The following is a 16,424-nucleotide window of genomic DNA, read 5'->3' as shown; positions in this document are numbered from 1 at the left end:
CGCCGCCGATATGCTGCCTGATTACGACACATTCAAGAAAGGATGAAGCCCCCCCGTCTGCCCTAGGACCCAGATAAGCCATTTCTCATCACCCAGCACCTGGAGTTCGCCTTTTCGCCAGGAGGTTGGTGCAATGCATCCCCACTCCCGACCTCAGGATGCATGAAAACTACATTATCCAGAATGCTCTGCATTGAACGGCAGCACTACTGAGCCAGCGAGAGCTCAGAAGATAGACTTTCCACGAGAGTCACCAAAAAAAAAAAAAAAAAAAGGACGGGACTTTTGGAGGCTGCATCGTGGCGGCCATTTTGGCTTCTCCAGGGTGTGTTTACCGGATCTATCGCAGAGCGCCTAGTTGGGGCTCCGAAGGGTGAGGGGAGCCGCCGTCCCTCCTGCACGGAAGCATCTCAGCCTTGGTGACGGCACCCCTGGTGACCCGCGCCAGGCCTGGGATAGGGACCGCCGCGCTCGGGTCGCTCCCGGCCCATCTCTACTCACAGAGGCTGATGGCAGCGGCCGCTCTGAGGGCGCCAGCTCCGGTGAGTGCTGCCTCTGCCCCACCCACGTTCTAAAGCCACCCGTGAAGGGCGCCTGCGGCCCAGGGTCGGGGACACAGGCGCTCGTGGGCGCGTGCCAGGGCTGGAGGCGCGGCGGAGCCAGAATTCGGAAAGCTCTTTTCTGCAGGGAACAAAAACATGAGGCGGACTGACTCGTAGGGCTGTACCTTCATGGTGAGGATGCCGGAAGAAAGGGGGGATGCCATTTACGTTAGTTTTTTTTTTTTGAGACGGAGTTTCGCTCTTGTTACCCAGGCTGGAGTGCAATGGCGTGATCTCGGGTCACCGCAACCTCCGCCTCCTGGGTTCAACCGATTCTCCTGCCTCAGCCTCCCCAGTAGCTGGGATTACAAGCACGCGCTACAACTCCCGGCTAATTTTTTGTATTTTTAAGTCCCCAAATGAATAAGTCCAGGGGCAAAGAAGTCCACGGGTTTCACCATTTGGGGACCAGTTTGGTCTCAAACTCCTGACCTCAAGTGACACGCCCGCCTCAGCGCCCAAAGTGCTGGGATTACGGGCGTGAGCCCCCGCGCCCGCCTTTTGCTAGGGTTTAAAGTTTTTTCCCAAGACTGTTAACAGGACGAGCAGCGATAGGGCGATGACGACACTAAGGTAGTGGGAGGCTGCATCTTTTTTTCATTGCCCTACAGTTGGTGAGAGGCAACAGTGAGCACTGAGGCACCGAAGTAAAACTGCCATCCTGAGTTCAGGGCCAGGGCGGGAGACAGGGAGGCTGAGCGCATTGAGCCTCATCAGGGATGCATTCCTCTTTCCCTGGTTCTCCTGGTTACAGAAGGGCATATGTAACTCACATAGGGAAGTGGGGAGTGTTCCAGTCCCTCAGCAGGCCCCACCCCTACCCCCACCCACATGTTCTTGGCACTATGGTTTCCTAGTATGCTCAACTGCTGTTACCCCAATCCTGGGTCTGGTGCCCTGCAGAAATTCTAAGCCCAAGCTTCTAAGTCCATGCCAGGGGTTATCCCATTTTTGGCAGCCAGTTGAAACGTTTGAAAGGTTACTTCTGGCGCTGGTATCAGGAGGGGCACGTGCTTAGTAAAACTGAGCTGAGATTTTTTAGGAAACCATAGATCTCTTTCCTTTTAGCTGGGAACAAAGAGCAGGGGGAAGGAGTTTGGACTGCAGTGGTTGCCTGAGAAGTTGGGTACCTATTCTGGAGGTAATGGGAGGTCTGGGTTAGAAAAAGGTGGTGATCTTACCAAAGTCCTAACAGGCTCCACCCTGTTAGCATGGAGAGCAGACTGTGGGGTTTAGGGAGGAGGAAAGATCAGCGTGGAAGCTACAGCCAGTCCAGGTGGGGATTAATGGACCGCAGTCGTTAATTAGGAGATGTGTTGCATTCTGGATGCAAGCTTTTAAAGGGGGCAACTACATTTTCGATGTAGATAGCGAGGGAGTTAAACAGGATTCAGCGATGACCCTGATTCTTCAGCTGAGATGGAGAAGTTGGTATTAACAGTAATATTCACTGGAGACATCAGGAGCTTTGATTTGGTCATGTAAGAGTTTGCGACGTTTCAGAGACATTAAGTAGGCATTAAGTAGGTGGCTGTTGAACACACAGGTCTCAAAATCTGGGGAGTGCTTCAGAATGGAGATGTCCCAAGTGCTGGGGTCACAGGCCTGAGCCACCACACCCAGTCTGTAAGGGTTAACCTTTAGGCATGGAGGTACAGGTTATTTGGCCTGGAAGGGCAGAGTTGGGGCTAAGGACCAAGCCTTTTGGTTGGATAACTGGGTGATGTTCTTGGGCTTTATAAACACAGGTCAGGGTGGTTAGTGACTATGGAGGTAGGGTAGGGTGTTTGGGGAGGATAGTTGGGCAGGTGGCATACGCTTTGAAGGAAAGAGTGGATGTGAGGTGGATGCAGAGGCATAGGTGTATTTGAGGCAAATGGCTGTCCTTTTTTCCCTTAGTGCTTATTCAGCACTTTGTGGAATCACTAGCATTTTTTGATGACTTTGATGGGGCCTGGGGTGTTTATTCTCCCTGGAGAATAAGTCCAGGGGCAAATATGGTTATCTGTGGTGGTCACTTGGCCTGGGGTAGGTGATCAATGGGGCCAGTCTTTGGGTGTTAGGTGGACAGAGGAAGGCTTCACTGCTGAGGGGATAGCATGTGCAGCACAGAAGTGGAATAGGGCCATGGGTATCTGAGATGCACATGTGCTTCTGTGTGGCCTAAGTCTGAGGCGAAGAATGGAGCCAACCAGGAGCCTTCCTAGGATTTGGGGCTGCTACCACTGGTGGATGCCCTGGGGGATCTAGAGTAGTATTAGATCCTGTCTGAATGTGTCAAGCATACTCTGGATGCTGTGTGCTAAGTTACAGTGTAAAGTCTAAAATTAAGGCCCAAGATGACATGTGGTGAAATCAGGGTGACATCAAATGGCTTGATGACAAGTGTCCCTCCCTACCCTTCTCCCAAACAGACAAGCCTTTTTATCAAGGGACCAAGCACAATTTCTGCTTCTCCCTTTGTAGCAGATTTCAGCTCCCTACCAGGCCATGGACTTTTCCAAACAAGCCAATTGTGGGAACCAGGGGGCACCTGATCCTTTTGCTGGCAAAATGCTTGTACTCCACAGCTGTTGGTCATTCACTTTTTTTGTGGACTATATCTCCTGTGACCCTGTGGGTACATGTTGTTGTCATCTCCCAGGTTTTATTACATATATACACTTTCCTAGTGTCAGGTATTGTGTGTTTGGCCATATCCATAACCCTAGTGTAGCAATCCTGCCTTCACTAATGGGGTGAAGAGGAAGAGATGAAAACAATGACATGGGGATTAAGAGCAGGGAGATGTCTATGGTGTGAGCAGTGAGGTGGCAGCCCTGGGTTTGGGCTATGGTATCTGGAGATAGGAGGGATGTGTATTCTGAAGAATGATGTGCATCTGGACAGGGAGTAAATGACAGCTGTAGGGCCCTGGTATTGAGACTTACATGACCTTGAACATTCCAGGGGGATTTCATCATGGGATAGCATACATCCTTCCATGCCAGGCCCCCAGCTTAGATACCTATTTATCCACATGTGATTGGGGCTGGTTTCTCCTCTCAGTTGGGAAGCTTGGGAAGAGAATGGGCATGGGGTAAGGATGTGGGGGTATGGATTGTGGGTGCTTGGGAGAAGGGCTCTTGGTGGTTTCATCTGTTCCCATTGTGGCAGGGCACTGTGACCTTTGAAGATGTGGCTGTTCACTTCTCCTGGGAGGAATGGGGTCTCCTTGATGAGGCTCAAAGATGCCTGTACCATGATGTGATGCTGGAGAACTTGGCTCTTTTAACCTCCCTGGGTAAGGTTCTTTTACCCATTCCTGTGCCCTGAGCTAGTCTGTGCCCTTCCTCTTTTCCCTGTAGGCAGGTCTGTCCTTCTCATGATGAATATAGGCTCTCTTCTTTCTCATTTCCCTGCATAATTCTGTCATTGGTATGACTAAGGTTTGCATACTGTCCTCTAGTACCTGTTTCCCCACAGCCTCACAGGGAAGGATTCAGAGTCCGGAGTTTTACAGTCACCCTAGTGCATCTCACCTTTATTGTCCCCTCCATGACTGGGTGACTTTTTCTAGATTTCAGGATCCTGTGTGCCTGAGCTACTACTTCCATCCCGTAGCTGGCATTTCATTATGCCTGCCTACGCCAGGGGTTATTGTCACTGACATGGTCACTACTTATGTAGACCATGGACTCTTCTTACAAGCTATTCCTCTGAAATTTTCTTTTTCTTTTTTTAAAGTGAGGTTTCACCATACCGGTCAGGCTGGTCTTAAACTCTCGACCTCAGGTGATCCACCCGCCTTGGCCTCCAAAGTGCCTGGATTACAGGCGTGAGCCACCACGCCCGGCCTTCCTCTGAAATTTTCTTTGTAATATTTGTGTGTGTGTGGTGTGTCTCTGTGTGTGTGTTTCCTACAGGCTGTCATGTGCTGACTTTTTTGTGGGACAGTATAAGGTGGTTTTCTGTTCTTTCTTCCCTTGGTACTTGCATTATCCATATGCTATATTATAGCAGCAACCTATTCTGTTTGGCGAGCATTTTGGTGCTGATCCAGTGGTCACAGCACACTTCCAGTTTTCCTTCACCATTCTTGACATTTTGGTGACATGTCAGCTCTACTACTTGTCACTTCTGCTCTTAATATCCAGCCTGGGGCTAATCCTCACATCTCTGGACTCCATATCTTATCTGTTTTTCTCACTGCTACATCTGCATTTCTTTCCAATGTTGGCCTCTACATAGTGTGTCATGAGGTATGCACATACTTTTTTTTTGAGACGGAGTCTCACTCTGCTGCCCAGGCTGGAGTGCAATGGCACGATGTCGGCTCACTGCAACCTCTGCCGCCCAGATTCAAGCGATTCTCCTGCCTCAGCCTCCCGAGTAGCTGGGATTACAGGCACCTGCCACTGTGTCTGTCTAATTTTTGTATTTTTAGTAGAGACGGGGTTTTACCATCTTGGCCAAGCTGGTCTTGAACTCCTGACCTCGTGATCCACCTGCCTTGGCCTCCGAAAGTGCTGGGATTACAGGTGTGAGCCACTGTACCTGGCCTTGCACATACTCTTAAACAGTCCTTGAAGGCCAGCTGCTGCACTGCAGTCATATTTCCTTGGGCTTGCCTATGCTATTCTACACAGCACTCATGTGTTACCAGCAGATAAGCTTCTGCTAAAGTTGTTTGCAGAGTATTTAGTATTAGACCCTGCTTTTCCTCTCTTTGTCATACCTCATGGTTGTGGCCTTTACCTCTTGAGCTCTCCCACATTCTTGTAATCTTTATAGCCTAGTATTGCTAAGCAGGCTCATCTGGAACCTGAACCCAACGCTACTGCCATGCAAACGTTCCCATAGACCTGTTCCTGGGTTTGTCATACACACACTTGTATCGGGGCTGCCTCCTCCCACCATAATGTGCACTTCACTAGCATTTCTTGCTTTTAGGTTGTTGGCATAGAGTGGTGGATGAGGAGGCACCTTCTGAGCAGAGCATTTCTTTAGAAGGAGTGACCCAACTCAGGACTTCCAAGGCAGGTCTTTCTCCTGAGAAGGCCCACCCCTGTGAGATATGTAGCCTGGGCTTGAGAGACATTTTGCTTTTGGCTGGGCCCTAGAGCACCCATCATAGGCAGAAATTATACAGGGGTGTGGCATATAAGAAATAATTGTATTTCATTTCATTGCAGATGTTCATTACCAGAAACAGCACTTTGGAGAAAAACATTTCAGAAGCAATGTGGACAGAGCCTTGTTTGTGAAGACCTGCATATTCCATGTGTCAGGGGAGACTTCCACATGCATAGAAGTTGGGAAGGACTTCCTGGCCAAGCTGGGATTTCTTCATCAACAGGACACTCACACTGGGGAGCAATCAAATAGCAGAAGTGGTGGTGGGGCTGTCAGTCACAGAGGAAAAACTCATGACAATTGTGGAGAATACATAAAAGCATTCAGCCATAAACACTCACTTGTTCAGCAGCAGATAACCCTCACTACAGAAAAGTGTTACATGTGCAGTGAGTGTGGGAAATCCTTTAGCAAAAGCTACAGCCTCAATGACCATTGGAGAGTTCACACTGGAGAAAAGCCTTACGAATGTCAAGAGTGTGGAAAGTCCTTTAGGCAAAGCTCTAGTCTCATTCAGCACCGGAGAGTTCACACTGCAGTACGGCCTCACAAATGTGGTGAATGTGGAAAATTATTTAGCAACAAATCCAACCTCATTAAACATTGGAGAGTTCACACTGGGGAAAGGCCATATGAGTGCAGTGAATGTGGGAAATCCTTTAGCCAAAGGTCTGCACTCCTTCAGCATCGAGGAGTTCACACTGGGGAGAGGCCTTATGAGTGCAGTGAATGTGGGAAGTTCTTTACCTATCATTCCAGTCTCATAAAGCACCAGAAAGTTCATAGTGGATCAAGACCTTATGAGTGCAGCAAATGTGGGAAGTCATTTAGCCAAAACTCTAGCCTCATTGAACACCATAGAGTTCACACTGGAGAAAGGCCTTATAAGTGCAGTGAATGTGGGAAGTCCTTTAGCCAAAGGTCTGCACTCCTTCAACATCGGGGAGTTCACACTGGGGAGAGGCCTTATGAGTGCAGTGAATGTGGAAAGTTCTTTCCCTACAGCTCCAGTCTCCGAAAACACCAGAGAGTTCACACTGGATCAAGGCCCTATGAGTGCAGTGAATGTGGAAAATCCTTTACTCAAAATTCTGGCCTCATTAAGCACAGGAGGGTTCACACTGGGGAGAAGCCTTATGAGTGCACCGAATGTGGGAAATCCTTTAGCCATAACTCCAGCCTTATTAAACACTGGAAAATTCATAGTCGATAAAAGCCTTATGAGTGACAAATATGGAAAATCTGTTAGCACCCTGGAGAAAGTCCTTGAGTACAGTTAATGTTAGAAAGCTTCACCTGAAGGCTGCATCTCATTGAATACTAAAGAGTTCACAAGGAAAAGACACTTTTGATATGTGGAGATGTCCAGTTGCTATAACAGCTCTGAAGGAGATCCCTTATGAGGGTGGCATCAGCCTGAATTGAATCTCCTATATCTAAACATCTGCATAAATTCCAGGTATGTGGGAGCTGCACTGCACCTTTTGCCTTGCCCAGGGCCCATGCCAGATTTATGTCTGCTGATTCTGTAGTGAGAGCTATTTTACCTCTACTGCCTGGCAGGTGGTCACAGTGTACACCATTCACCCACCACAGTGTATTCAGGTAAGTGAATCTCCTGTTATGGGAGGAATCTGTAAATAGCCTAAGCATTTATTCTTGTTTTTTTTTCTCTTTGATGAGTTAGGCCATGGATCTGATCCAGTTTGGCCCAGAGGACTCTGCAGGTGACCTGAAAAGAGGGACTACCTATTTCAGGATATTGTTGGGTCTCACATGACTCTTGATATATTTTGCCAGGCTCCAAATCACCAACTGTGGGAGCCACCTGCCTCTTATCGCCCTGGTTTGTACAGTAATAAAGGCCTTACTAATCTTGAGGGTTCTAGTCACTGTATGGGTTGGTTTGAAAAAAACTGGGTTCTGCTAACATGAAGAGGTAACTTTTTGGGATCACCAACTGTGTGGCTCAACAGGGACAGGGACAGTAGGATGGCAGAATAGAGTTCTCTTTCTAGTTTGAGCCTAGTTTTCACTGCTATTCAAGGCCTCCGAGAAAAAACTGCAGGGTATTGTCCTAATTTATATCCTGGATGCCATAATATGCTGTGGTTTCAATCTAAGTAGGCAGCAATTACTGTGACATCCTTTGGTGCTTCTGAAAGCAACAGAAAATTGCTCTCGTTTGTAAGGAATATTGCATTGTGTTCAGTGCTGTTGGGGGATATCTGTTCCCCAGGATCTATATGCCTTGATATCCTGAATTCCATAGGGTAGCAGCACAGGTGGTAAGATTATACTAGGAATTGTAATTGTTATAGAAGTTCTGGATTGATACTGAGTGGAAAACTGAAGTAAACAGAATGTGCCCCTTTAACAGGGGTTTCCATGATGTTTACCATTACGGCTCTTAAGGATGAGCAGGTACAGAAATTCTCAGGACTTCCAGAATTGTGTATCTTATGTAGCTAAGGTCATTGTCAGAAATACTATGGAATCCTGTAGCCTCTGGGATGTTCACCTCAAGGTCACTGCTATGCAGGCAGGAAAACAAGGATAGAGAAGAGAGGTCTAGGCCACTGACAGAGCCTTTGTAATCCAGCCAACATTTCTGTTGAGTCAGGTGGAAATGGCTTTCACTGTTTATCTATATTTGCTATCACTGAGGCAAAATCCTCTCCCAGGACATGAGGCTCAGAGAGATAGTGGAATCAACTTAAGAGTTGTCAAACCTGATTTTCCAAAAACAATAGAAAATTCAGACTTTTATTTTGAACCATATTTTGTTAGGCTGGTGCAAAAGTAACTCTAGTTTTGAACTACGATTTTTTTTTTTTTTTTTTGGTCGGAGTCTTGCTCTGTCATCCAGGCTGGAGTGCAGGGGTGCGATCTCAGCTCACTGCAACCTCCGCCTCCTGGGCAATTCTCCTGCCTCAGCCTCCTAAGTAGATGGGATTACAGGCGCCCACCACCGTGCCCAGCTGATTTTTGTATTTTTAGTAGAGATGGGGTTTTGCCATGTTTGCCACACTGGTCTCAAATTCCTGACCTTATGTGATCCACCCACCTCAGCATCTCAAAGTGCTGGGATTACAGGCATGAGCCACCGCGCCCGGCCCCAGGAAGTGCTGGGATTACAGGCGTGAGCCACTGCGCCCGGCCACCTGCATGCTTTTATTTTCATTCCATTTCCTTCTGGTCTGCAGTGTCTTCATGAAAAAATCCATTGATAGTCTTTGGATACTCAAAGAGGAACCCTTTGTGTACACAGCAAGTTCCTTTTCTCTTGCTCCTTCAGGTTTTCTCTTTAACTTTTTAACAATGTGATTATAATAAATCTCATTATGGATCTCTGTATCCATCTTATTTTGTGTCCTTTGCACTTCAGGAATTTGGATTTCTTTTCTCTCTCCTGGGTTGGGGATTTTCAGCCATTATTTCTTTGAATAAGCCTTCCGGGCTGGGCATGGTGGCTCACGCCTGTAAGCGCTTTGGGAGGCCAAGGTGGGTAGATCACAAGGTCAGGAGTTCGAGACCAGCCTGACCAACATGGTGAAACCCCATCTCTACTAAAAATACAAAAATTAGCCAGGTGTGATGGCATGCGCCTGTAATTCCAGCTACTTGGGAGGCTGAGGCAGGAGAATCACTTCAGCCTGGGAGGTGGAGTTTGCAGTGAGCCAAGATCACACTACTGCACTCCAGCCTGGGCAACAGAGCAGACTCCTCCAAAAAAAAAAAAAAAGATGCTTTCTGTCCCTTTCTGTTTCTTTCCTCCTACTGGAATTTGAATAATGTGTACAGTGTTCTGCTTGATGTCCTGTAAGTCCTTTGAGTTATCTTTTTTTTGTTCATGTAAATCCAGCACTGTGGAAGTCCAAAGTGGGAGCATCACCTGAGGCCAGGAGTTCAACACCAGCCTTAGCAACTGTAGTAAGACCCCATTTCTACAGAAAAATAAAAATAAAAAAAATTAGCTGGGTATGGTGATGCCTGTCTGTAGTCCCAGCTACTTAGGTGGCTGAGGCAAAAGGATCATTTGAGCCCAGGAATTTGAGGCTGCCGTGAGCTATGCTAACACCAGTGCCCTCCAACTTGGGTGACAAAGCAAGACCATGTCAGAAAGGAAAGGAGGGACGGAGAAAGGAAGGGAGAAAAGGAAGGAGGAAGGACACTGTTGATTGTTGTGGTTATTTCTTTTCCTTTGTTGTGGTTATTTCATATTCATTTTTTTTTTTTTAAGAATAGATTACTGGCCGGGCGCGGTGGCTCAAGCCTGTAATCCCAGCACTTTGGGAGGCCGAGGCGGGTGGATCACGAGGTCAAGAGATCGAGACCATCCTGGTCAACATGGTGAAACCCCGTCTCTACTAATACAAAAAATTAGCTGGGCACGGTGGTGCGTGCCTGTGATCCCAGCTACTCAGGAGGCTGAGGCAGGAGAATTGCCTGAACCCAGGAGGCAGAGGTTGCAGTGAGCCGAGATCGCGCCATTGCACTCCAGCCTGGGTATCAAGAGCGAAACTCCGTCTCAAAAAAAAAAAAAAAAAAATAGATTACTATTACAGTCTATTTTCACTTAAGAACAAATATGTAGGTAGGATGTGGTAGCTTATGCCTGTAATCCTACCACTTTGGGAGGCTGAGGAGTTTGATCACTTGAGATCAGGAGTTCAAGATCAGCCTGGCCAACATGGTGGAAACCTATCTCTACAAAATATACAAAAATTAGCTGGGCATAGTGGCATCTGCCCGTAGTCCCAGCACTCCAGCCTGGGCATCAAGAGCGAAACTCCATCTCAAAAAAAAAAAGAAAAAAGAAAAAGAAAAATGTTTATTGCTTTTTTTTTTTTTTTTTTTTTTTGAGATGGAGTTGCCCAGGCTGGAGTGCAGTGGTGGCTCACTGCAGCCTCCGCTTCTGGGTTTCATGTTGGCCAGAGTGGTCTCAAACTTGTGACCTCAGGTGCTCTGCCTGCCTTGGCCTCCCAAAGTGCTGGGTTTACAGGCATGCGCCACCACACCTGGCCTATTTTTCAACTTTAGCTATACAAATTGTCTGTGAAACTCAACTGAATCACAATTAGAATTAATGTAAAAATTGAATATTCTTCCCAGATATGACCACTATGTGTAAAAAATGTTTTACTGTAATTTGAGCATATCAATTTAAACTTAATTCTTAAATGCCAAGAAATGCAAATAAAAACATGGGGGATCCTGATCAAAAAGCATTGAAAAGATTAAATGAAGAGACATCATATTACTGGATGTGAAATCTCATTATTGCCAGTAAGTTATTATTTTCCAAATTATTTTCTACATTAAATTATAACTAATTCCTCCCCCAAATAAAAAACCCCATTGCTTCTGAAATCCACATAGACTAAAACTCCAAACTTAAAAAAAACTGGAGAAAATATTTGCAAGTTATATGTTGGATAAAGGGTTAATATTCAGAATATATAAACTCCTACAACTTAACAAAAAGCCAAGTAGCCTAATTAGAAAATGGGTAAAGAGGCTGGGCATGGTGGCTCACTCTTGTAATCTCAGCACTTTGGGAGGCTGAGGTGGGTGGATCATGAGGTCAGGGATCAAGACCATCTTGGCCAACATGGTGAAACCGCATCTCTACTAAAAATACAAAAATTAGCCAGGTGTGGTGGTGCGCACCTGTGGTCCCAGCTACTTCGGAGGGTGAGGCTGAAGAATCTCTTGAACCCAGGAGGCAGAGTTTACAATGACCAGAGACTGTGCCACTGCACTCCAGCCTGGGTAACAGAGCAAGACTCCGTCTTGAACAACAACAAAAATGAAAATGAGCAAAGAACTCGAGTAGGTTTTCTCCAGTGAAGACATACAAATGGCCAACATGTATATGAAGAGATGCTGAACACTAATCAGTAGATAAATGCACATCAAAATCACAATAAAATATGTTACCTCACACCCATTAGGATGGTACTAAAATAACTGTTAAGGGCATAGAGAAATGGAACATTTGTGCATTCTTGATGGAAATGTAAAATGGTGCAGCCACTATGGAATACTGTCATAATAGGGGAAAAAAAACTTTGAATTTCAATAAAAGTATGGAATCCTCCTTTGTCCAGAGCAAATCTCTTTCATCAGACTTCCCATTATAGAAAAATCTGTACATGTGGTGAATGTGGAAAAGGCTTTGGCAATAATCCTTAATTGCATCAGATAATTTATAGTGGAGAGAAATTTTGATCATCAATGCTGGAAGACTTTTAGGTACAGCTCATGTCTTACCTGATACATGTACTGAATGTGGGAAGGCCTTTAACCGTGGCTTAAAACTATTATCAACTTTCTCATATAAAAGATAAGCTGTATAAATGTGTACAGTGTGGAAAGTCTTAGTCATGGCTTCCAGCTCATTGAACATGAGAGAATTCATACTTCAGAAACCCTATCATTGTACTATATGTTGAAGGCCTGTGTCCACACGGAATCTGTGATTCTCCATCAGAAAATTCATAGTGGAAAGAAACCTTATGAATGTAATGAATGTGGAAAAGGCTTTCGCTAAAGTTCACACTTTCTCAGCATCAATGGATTTCACATTGTAGAGTAACTGTCAGTGCAATAAATCTTTTAATAAAGACTAAAAGTGTTTGAAAGTCTTTTACTAAAGACTTTTAGCCTCTTTTTTTTTTTTTAATTTTTGGCAGAGATGAGGTTTCACTGTGTTAGGATGGTCTCCATCTCCTGACCTCTGATCCACTCGCCTCAGCCTCCCAAAGTGGTGGGATTAAAGGTGTGAGCCACCATGCCCAGCCTAGCCTCTCATTTTTTATTAAACATCAGAATGTTCATTTGGAAGAAAAATCATTAGAATCTCAAAAATGCAAGAAATCCATCCACCAGTATGAATCACTGAATCTGCACATCAGAAATTACTATATAGAGACACTGCAAATACAGTCTGTGGGGAAACCTTCAGTTATATGTCATCACTATTTCAAGAGAAATACTATAAGTGTATTGAATATGGAAAAGACCTTCAGCTATAATTTAAATCTTAGTGTACGCTGCAGGATTTATATTGGAGATAAACCATATAAATGTAATGAATGTCAGAAAGCTTTTGACAAAAGCTCAAATCTTTCAATCAACCATGGAGAGAAAATCTTTTTAGTGCAACAGTATAAAAATCTTTGGACAATATGAATCACTTAGCGTGTAAGAAATCCTACAGGAGAGAAACCAAAGGAATGCAGTATTTGCTGTAACTTCAGTCAAGTCCTTCCTAATAAATATCAGAAAATGTGTGGTGGAGAAAAGTGCTGTAAATACAGTAAATATGGGCAGAATTTTCACAATGGTACAAACCTTATTCTCCATCAAAGGGTTTATACTCGAGAGAAAACAATTATTGTAATAAATGTGGGAAATCCGTTAGCTAGCATGCATCTTAGTTGACATAAGTGAGTCCATGCTGGAGAAAATCACTATACATGTCCGACTGTAATACTAGATGTCAACTTGACTGGAATGAGGGATCCCTAGATGGCTGGTGGAGCGCTGTTTCTGGCTGTGCTTGTGAGGGTGTTGCCAGAGACTGGTATCTGTGTCAGTGGACTGAGAGAGAAACATCCACCCTCATTGTAGGCGGGCCCCACTCCATGGGTTGCCAGAATGGCTGGAGTGAAGCAGGTGGAGGAAGTGAGATAAATAGCTTGCTGAGTTTTCCTGTTCTCTCTTTCTTCCCATACCAGATGCTTGCTTCCTTTCCTCCTGCCTTTGGACATCAGATTCCACGCTCTTTGACCTTTGGACTCTGGGACTTGCACCAGCAGTCTCCGGTGGGCTCTTGGGCCTTCAGCCTCAAACCGGGGGCTGCACTGTCAGCCTCCTTGGTTTTGAGGTTTTCAGACTTGGACTGAGCCACTACTGGCTTCTCTCTTCTCTCAGCGTACAGAGGGCCTATTGTGGGACTTTGCCTTGTAATCATATAAGCCAATTCTTAAAATTCCCTTTTATGGCCGGGCGCGGTGGCGCGTGCCTGTAGTCCCAGCTACTCAGGAGGCTGAGGTGGGAGAATCGCTTGAGCCCAGGAGTTCTGGGCTGCAGTGCGCTATGCTGATCGGGTGTCCGCACTAAGTTCGGCATCAATATGGTGACCTCCCGGGAGCAGGGGACCACCAGGTTGCCTAAGGAGGGGTGAACCGCCCAGGTCAGAAACGGAGCAGGTCAAAACTCCCGTGCTGATCAGTAGTGGGATCGTGCCTGTGAATAGCCACTGCACTCCAGCCTGGGCAACATAGCGAGACCCCGTCTCTTTAAAAAAAAAAAAATCCCTTTTATGTATATAGATATCCTCTTGTTTCTGTCCCTCTGGAGAACCCTAACATGTAACAAATGTGAGAACGTCTTTAGGCAATATAAATGGTTTATTTAGACTGGGCGCGGTAGCTCACGCCTGTAATCCCAGCACTTTGGGAGGCCAAGGTGGGCCGATCACGAGGTAAAGAGATCGAGACCATCCTAGACAACATCCCCATCTCTACTAAAAACACAAAATCAGCTGGGCATGGTGGTGTGCCCCTGTAGTCCCAGCTACTTGGGAGGCTGTGGCAGGAGAAATGGCTTGAACCCGGGAGGCGGAGGTTGCAGTGAGTCAAGATCACACCACTGCACTCCAGCCTGTGACAGAGCGAGACATCTCAAAAAAAAAAAAAAAAAAGTAAATAAATTTCTTATTTAGCATTTATAAACTTATACAGGAGAGAAGGCCAGGACTATAATTTAATAATTGTGGAAAGTGTATCAGTTCAAGTGTATCCTTCATTCTACACGAAAGAACTCACTGCAGAGACAAATCTTACATATTTAAGAAAAGTAGCAAAACATTCAAGAGTTCTTGCTATACCTTAGATGATTCATGGTAGAAAAATCTGAAGAAGAAAAAAATAAATAAATAAAACAAAAAAAGAAAAAAAGATAAATCTGAAGAAATGGGAATTATACACCACCTTTGCCATATAGCTATTAGTAAACAGGTTTCTACAGTTGAAAATAACTAACCATAAAAATGAGTGTGTTTCTTATTGCAGTGGTGTATTAGTCTATTTTGACACTGCTATTAAGAACTACCCGAGACTGGGTAATTTATAAAGGAAACAGATTTGATTGACTCACAGTTCTGCGTGGCTGGAGAGGCCTCACAAAACTTATAATGATGGCAGAAGGGGAAGCAGGCACCTTCTTCATCAGGGTGGCAGGAGGGAACGAAGTAGGAAGTTCCAAACACATAAAACGATCCGATCTTATGAGAACTCACAATCATGAGAACAGCATGGGGGAATCCGCCCCCATGATCCAATCACCCTCCTCCTTTGACACGTGGGGATTACAGGTCCCTCCCTTAACACATGGGAATCACAATTCGAGATGAGAATGAGATCAAGTAGCTTGCAATTTTATTCAACAGTCCTCCTGTATATAAAGACTGTTTACCTACTGGGTATACAAAGATACCTAATGGATGCAGTGCCTGTGCTAAAGCTGAGAAGTATACTTGTGAAAGTAGTAAGAAGTAATGAATAAGAACCTTGGTTGAGAATCTATTATGGGCAAGATAAGACACACTCAATACTATTCAGAAGCTCAAAGACGTGCGTGTATGTGTTTTAAATATCACAATATGGCATAGTAAGTGCATTCTTTCTTTAAACCACTTCTTTCCTATCTCAGGGTCTTTGTGTTTAACCATTCACCATAAAACCTTGTCTTGACTGCAGTGGTTAATATAGTAGATTCTGGTCATGTTACCTGGGTTTAAATCCCAGTTCCACTGCCTCAAGTCTCCTCATCTGAGTAATGGTGACAATAATAGCACTTATTTCAGAGTTAGTAAGATTAAAATAGTTATGGCAGGTAAAAATCTTATAACATTGCCTGATATCTTCAAAAGCATGTGTTTTAAATGTTAGTTTCAGCATTATGATATTTTCATGGCTGGTTCCCTACCACTCTGGTAAACGCAAATGCCACGTTCTTTGAGGTTTCCTTCCACCTGTCACTCTCTGCTCTTAATGTTTCTAGTACATTTGTAACTATTGGATACAGTTGATAGTTGTGTTCCCCCTCACTAGAATGTGAACTCAACATTTTTTGCAGTTTACTTGATTAAATTGAGTGAAGCTCTGCAACGTAGATATTGGCAGCTGAAGCTGAGATTCCAATTCATAATGTTTTTCATTCAATGTTTTTCACAAGGCATTTTTTCCCTATGGGTTCTATTTCTTCTATCCTCAGGGACCTTTATCTAATATATACATTTTGATTTCTGTTAATCTCCTCTGCTGGCCGGGCGCGGTGGCTCACGCCTGTAATCCCAGCACTTTGGGAGGCCGAGGCGGGTGGATCATGAGGTCAAGAGATCGAGATCATCCTGGTCAACATGGTGAAACCCCGTCTCTACTAAAGGTGCAAAAAATTAGCTGGGCATGGCGGCGTGTGCCTGTAATCCCAGCTACTCGGGAGGCTGAGGCAGGAGAATTGCCTGAACCCAGGAGGCGGAGGTTGCGGTGAGCCGAGATTGCGCCATTGCACTCCAGCCTGGGTAACAAGAGCGAAACTCCGTCTCAAAAAAAAAAAAAAAAAAAAATCTCCTCTGCTACTTCTCCTTAACATCATTTTCCTATCTCCTATTCTAACAATAATAATCTCTGATCA

General features: G+C 45.1%; 1 protein-coding gene across 3 annotated transcripts; it reads left to right on the top strand.

Annotated features, from left to right (window-relative positions):
* Nucleotides 1-288: 288 nt before the first annotated feature.
* On the top strand, nt 289-14,640 carry ZNF154 (zinc finger protein 154). 3 transcript variants are annotated; one of them, XR_001110710.3, is made up of 4 exons: nt 289-542; nt 3,759-3,885; nt 5,777-7,176; nt 13,463-14,640. XR_001110710.3 is itself a non-coding variant. In XM_012473106.3 (3 exons), the coding sequence occupies exons 1-3, from the start codon at nt 510-512 to the stop codon at nt 6,928-6,930; spliced, it is 1,314 nt and encodes a 437-aa protein (XP_012328529.1). In that variant the 5' UTR covers nt 289-509; the 3' UTR covers nt 6,931-7,598. The 3 variants fall into 3 exon arrangements, 1 of the variants encoding a protein (XP_012328529.1); XR_001110709.3 differs by having other exon boundaries at nt 5,777-7,322; XM_012473106.3 differs by lacking the exon at nt 13,463-14,640 and having other exon boundaries at nt 5,777-7,598.
* The last annotated feature ends 1,784 nt before the right edge of the window (nt 14,641-16,424 follow it).

This window comes from Aotus nancymaae, unplaced genomic scaffold (genome assembly GCF_030222135.1).
Source record: "Aotus nancymaae isolate 86718 unplaced genomic scaffold, 86718_ANA_hifiasm-v0.15.2.pri h1tg000069l, whole genome shotgun sequence".
Taxonomy (NCBI): Eukaryota; Metazoa; Chordata; class Mammalia; order Primates; family Aotidae; genus Aotus; species Aotus nancymaae.
Note: the sequence above shows the minus strand (reverse complement) of the source record. Positions and strands in the feature narration are given on the sequence as shown.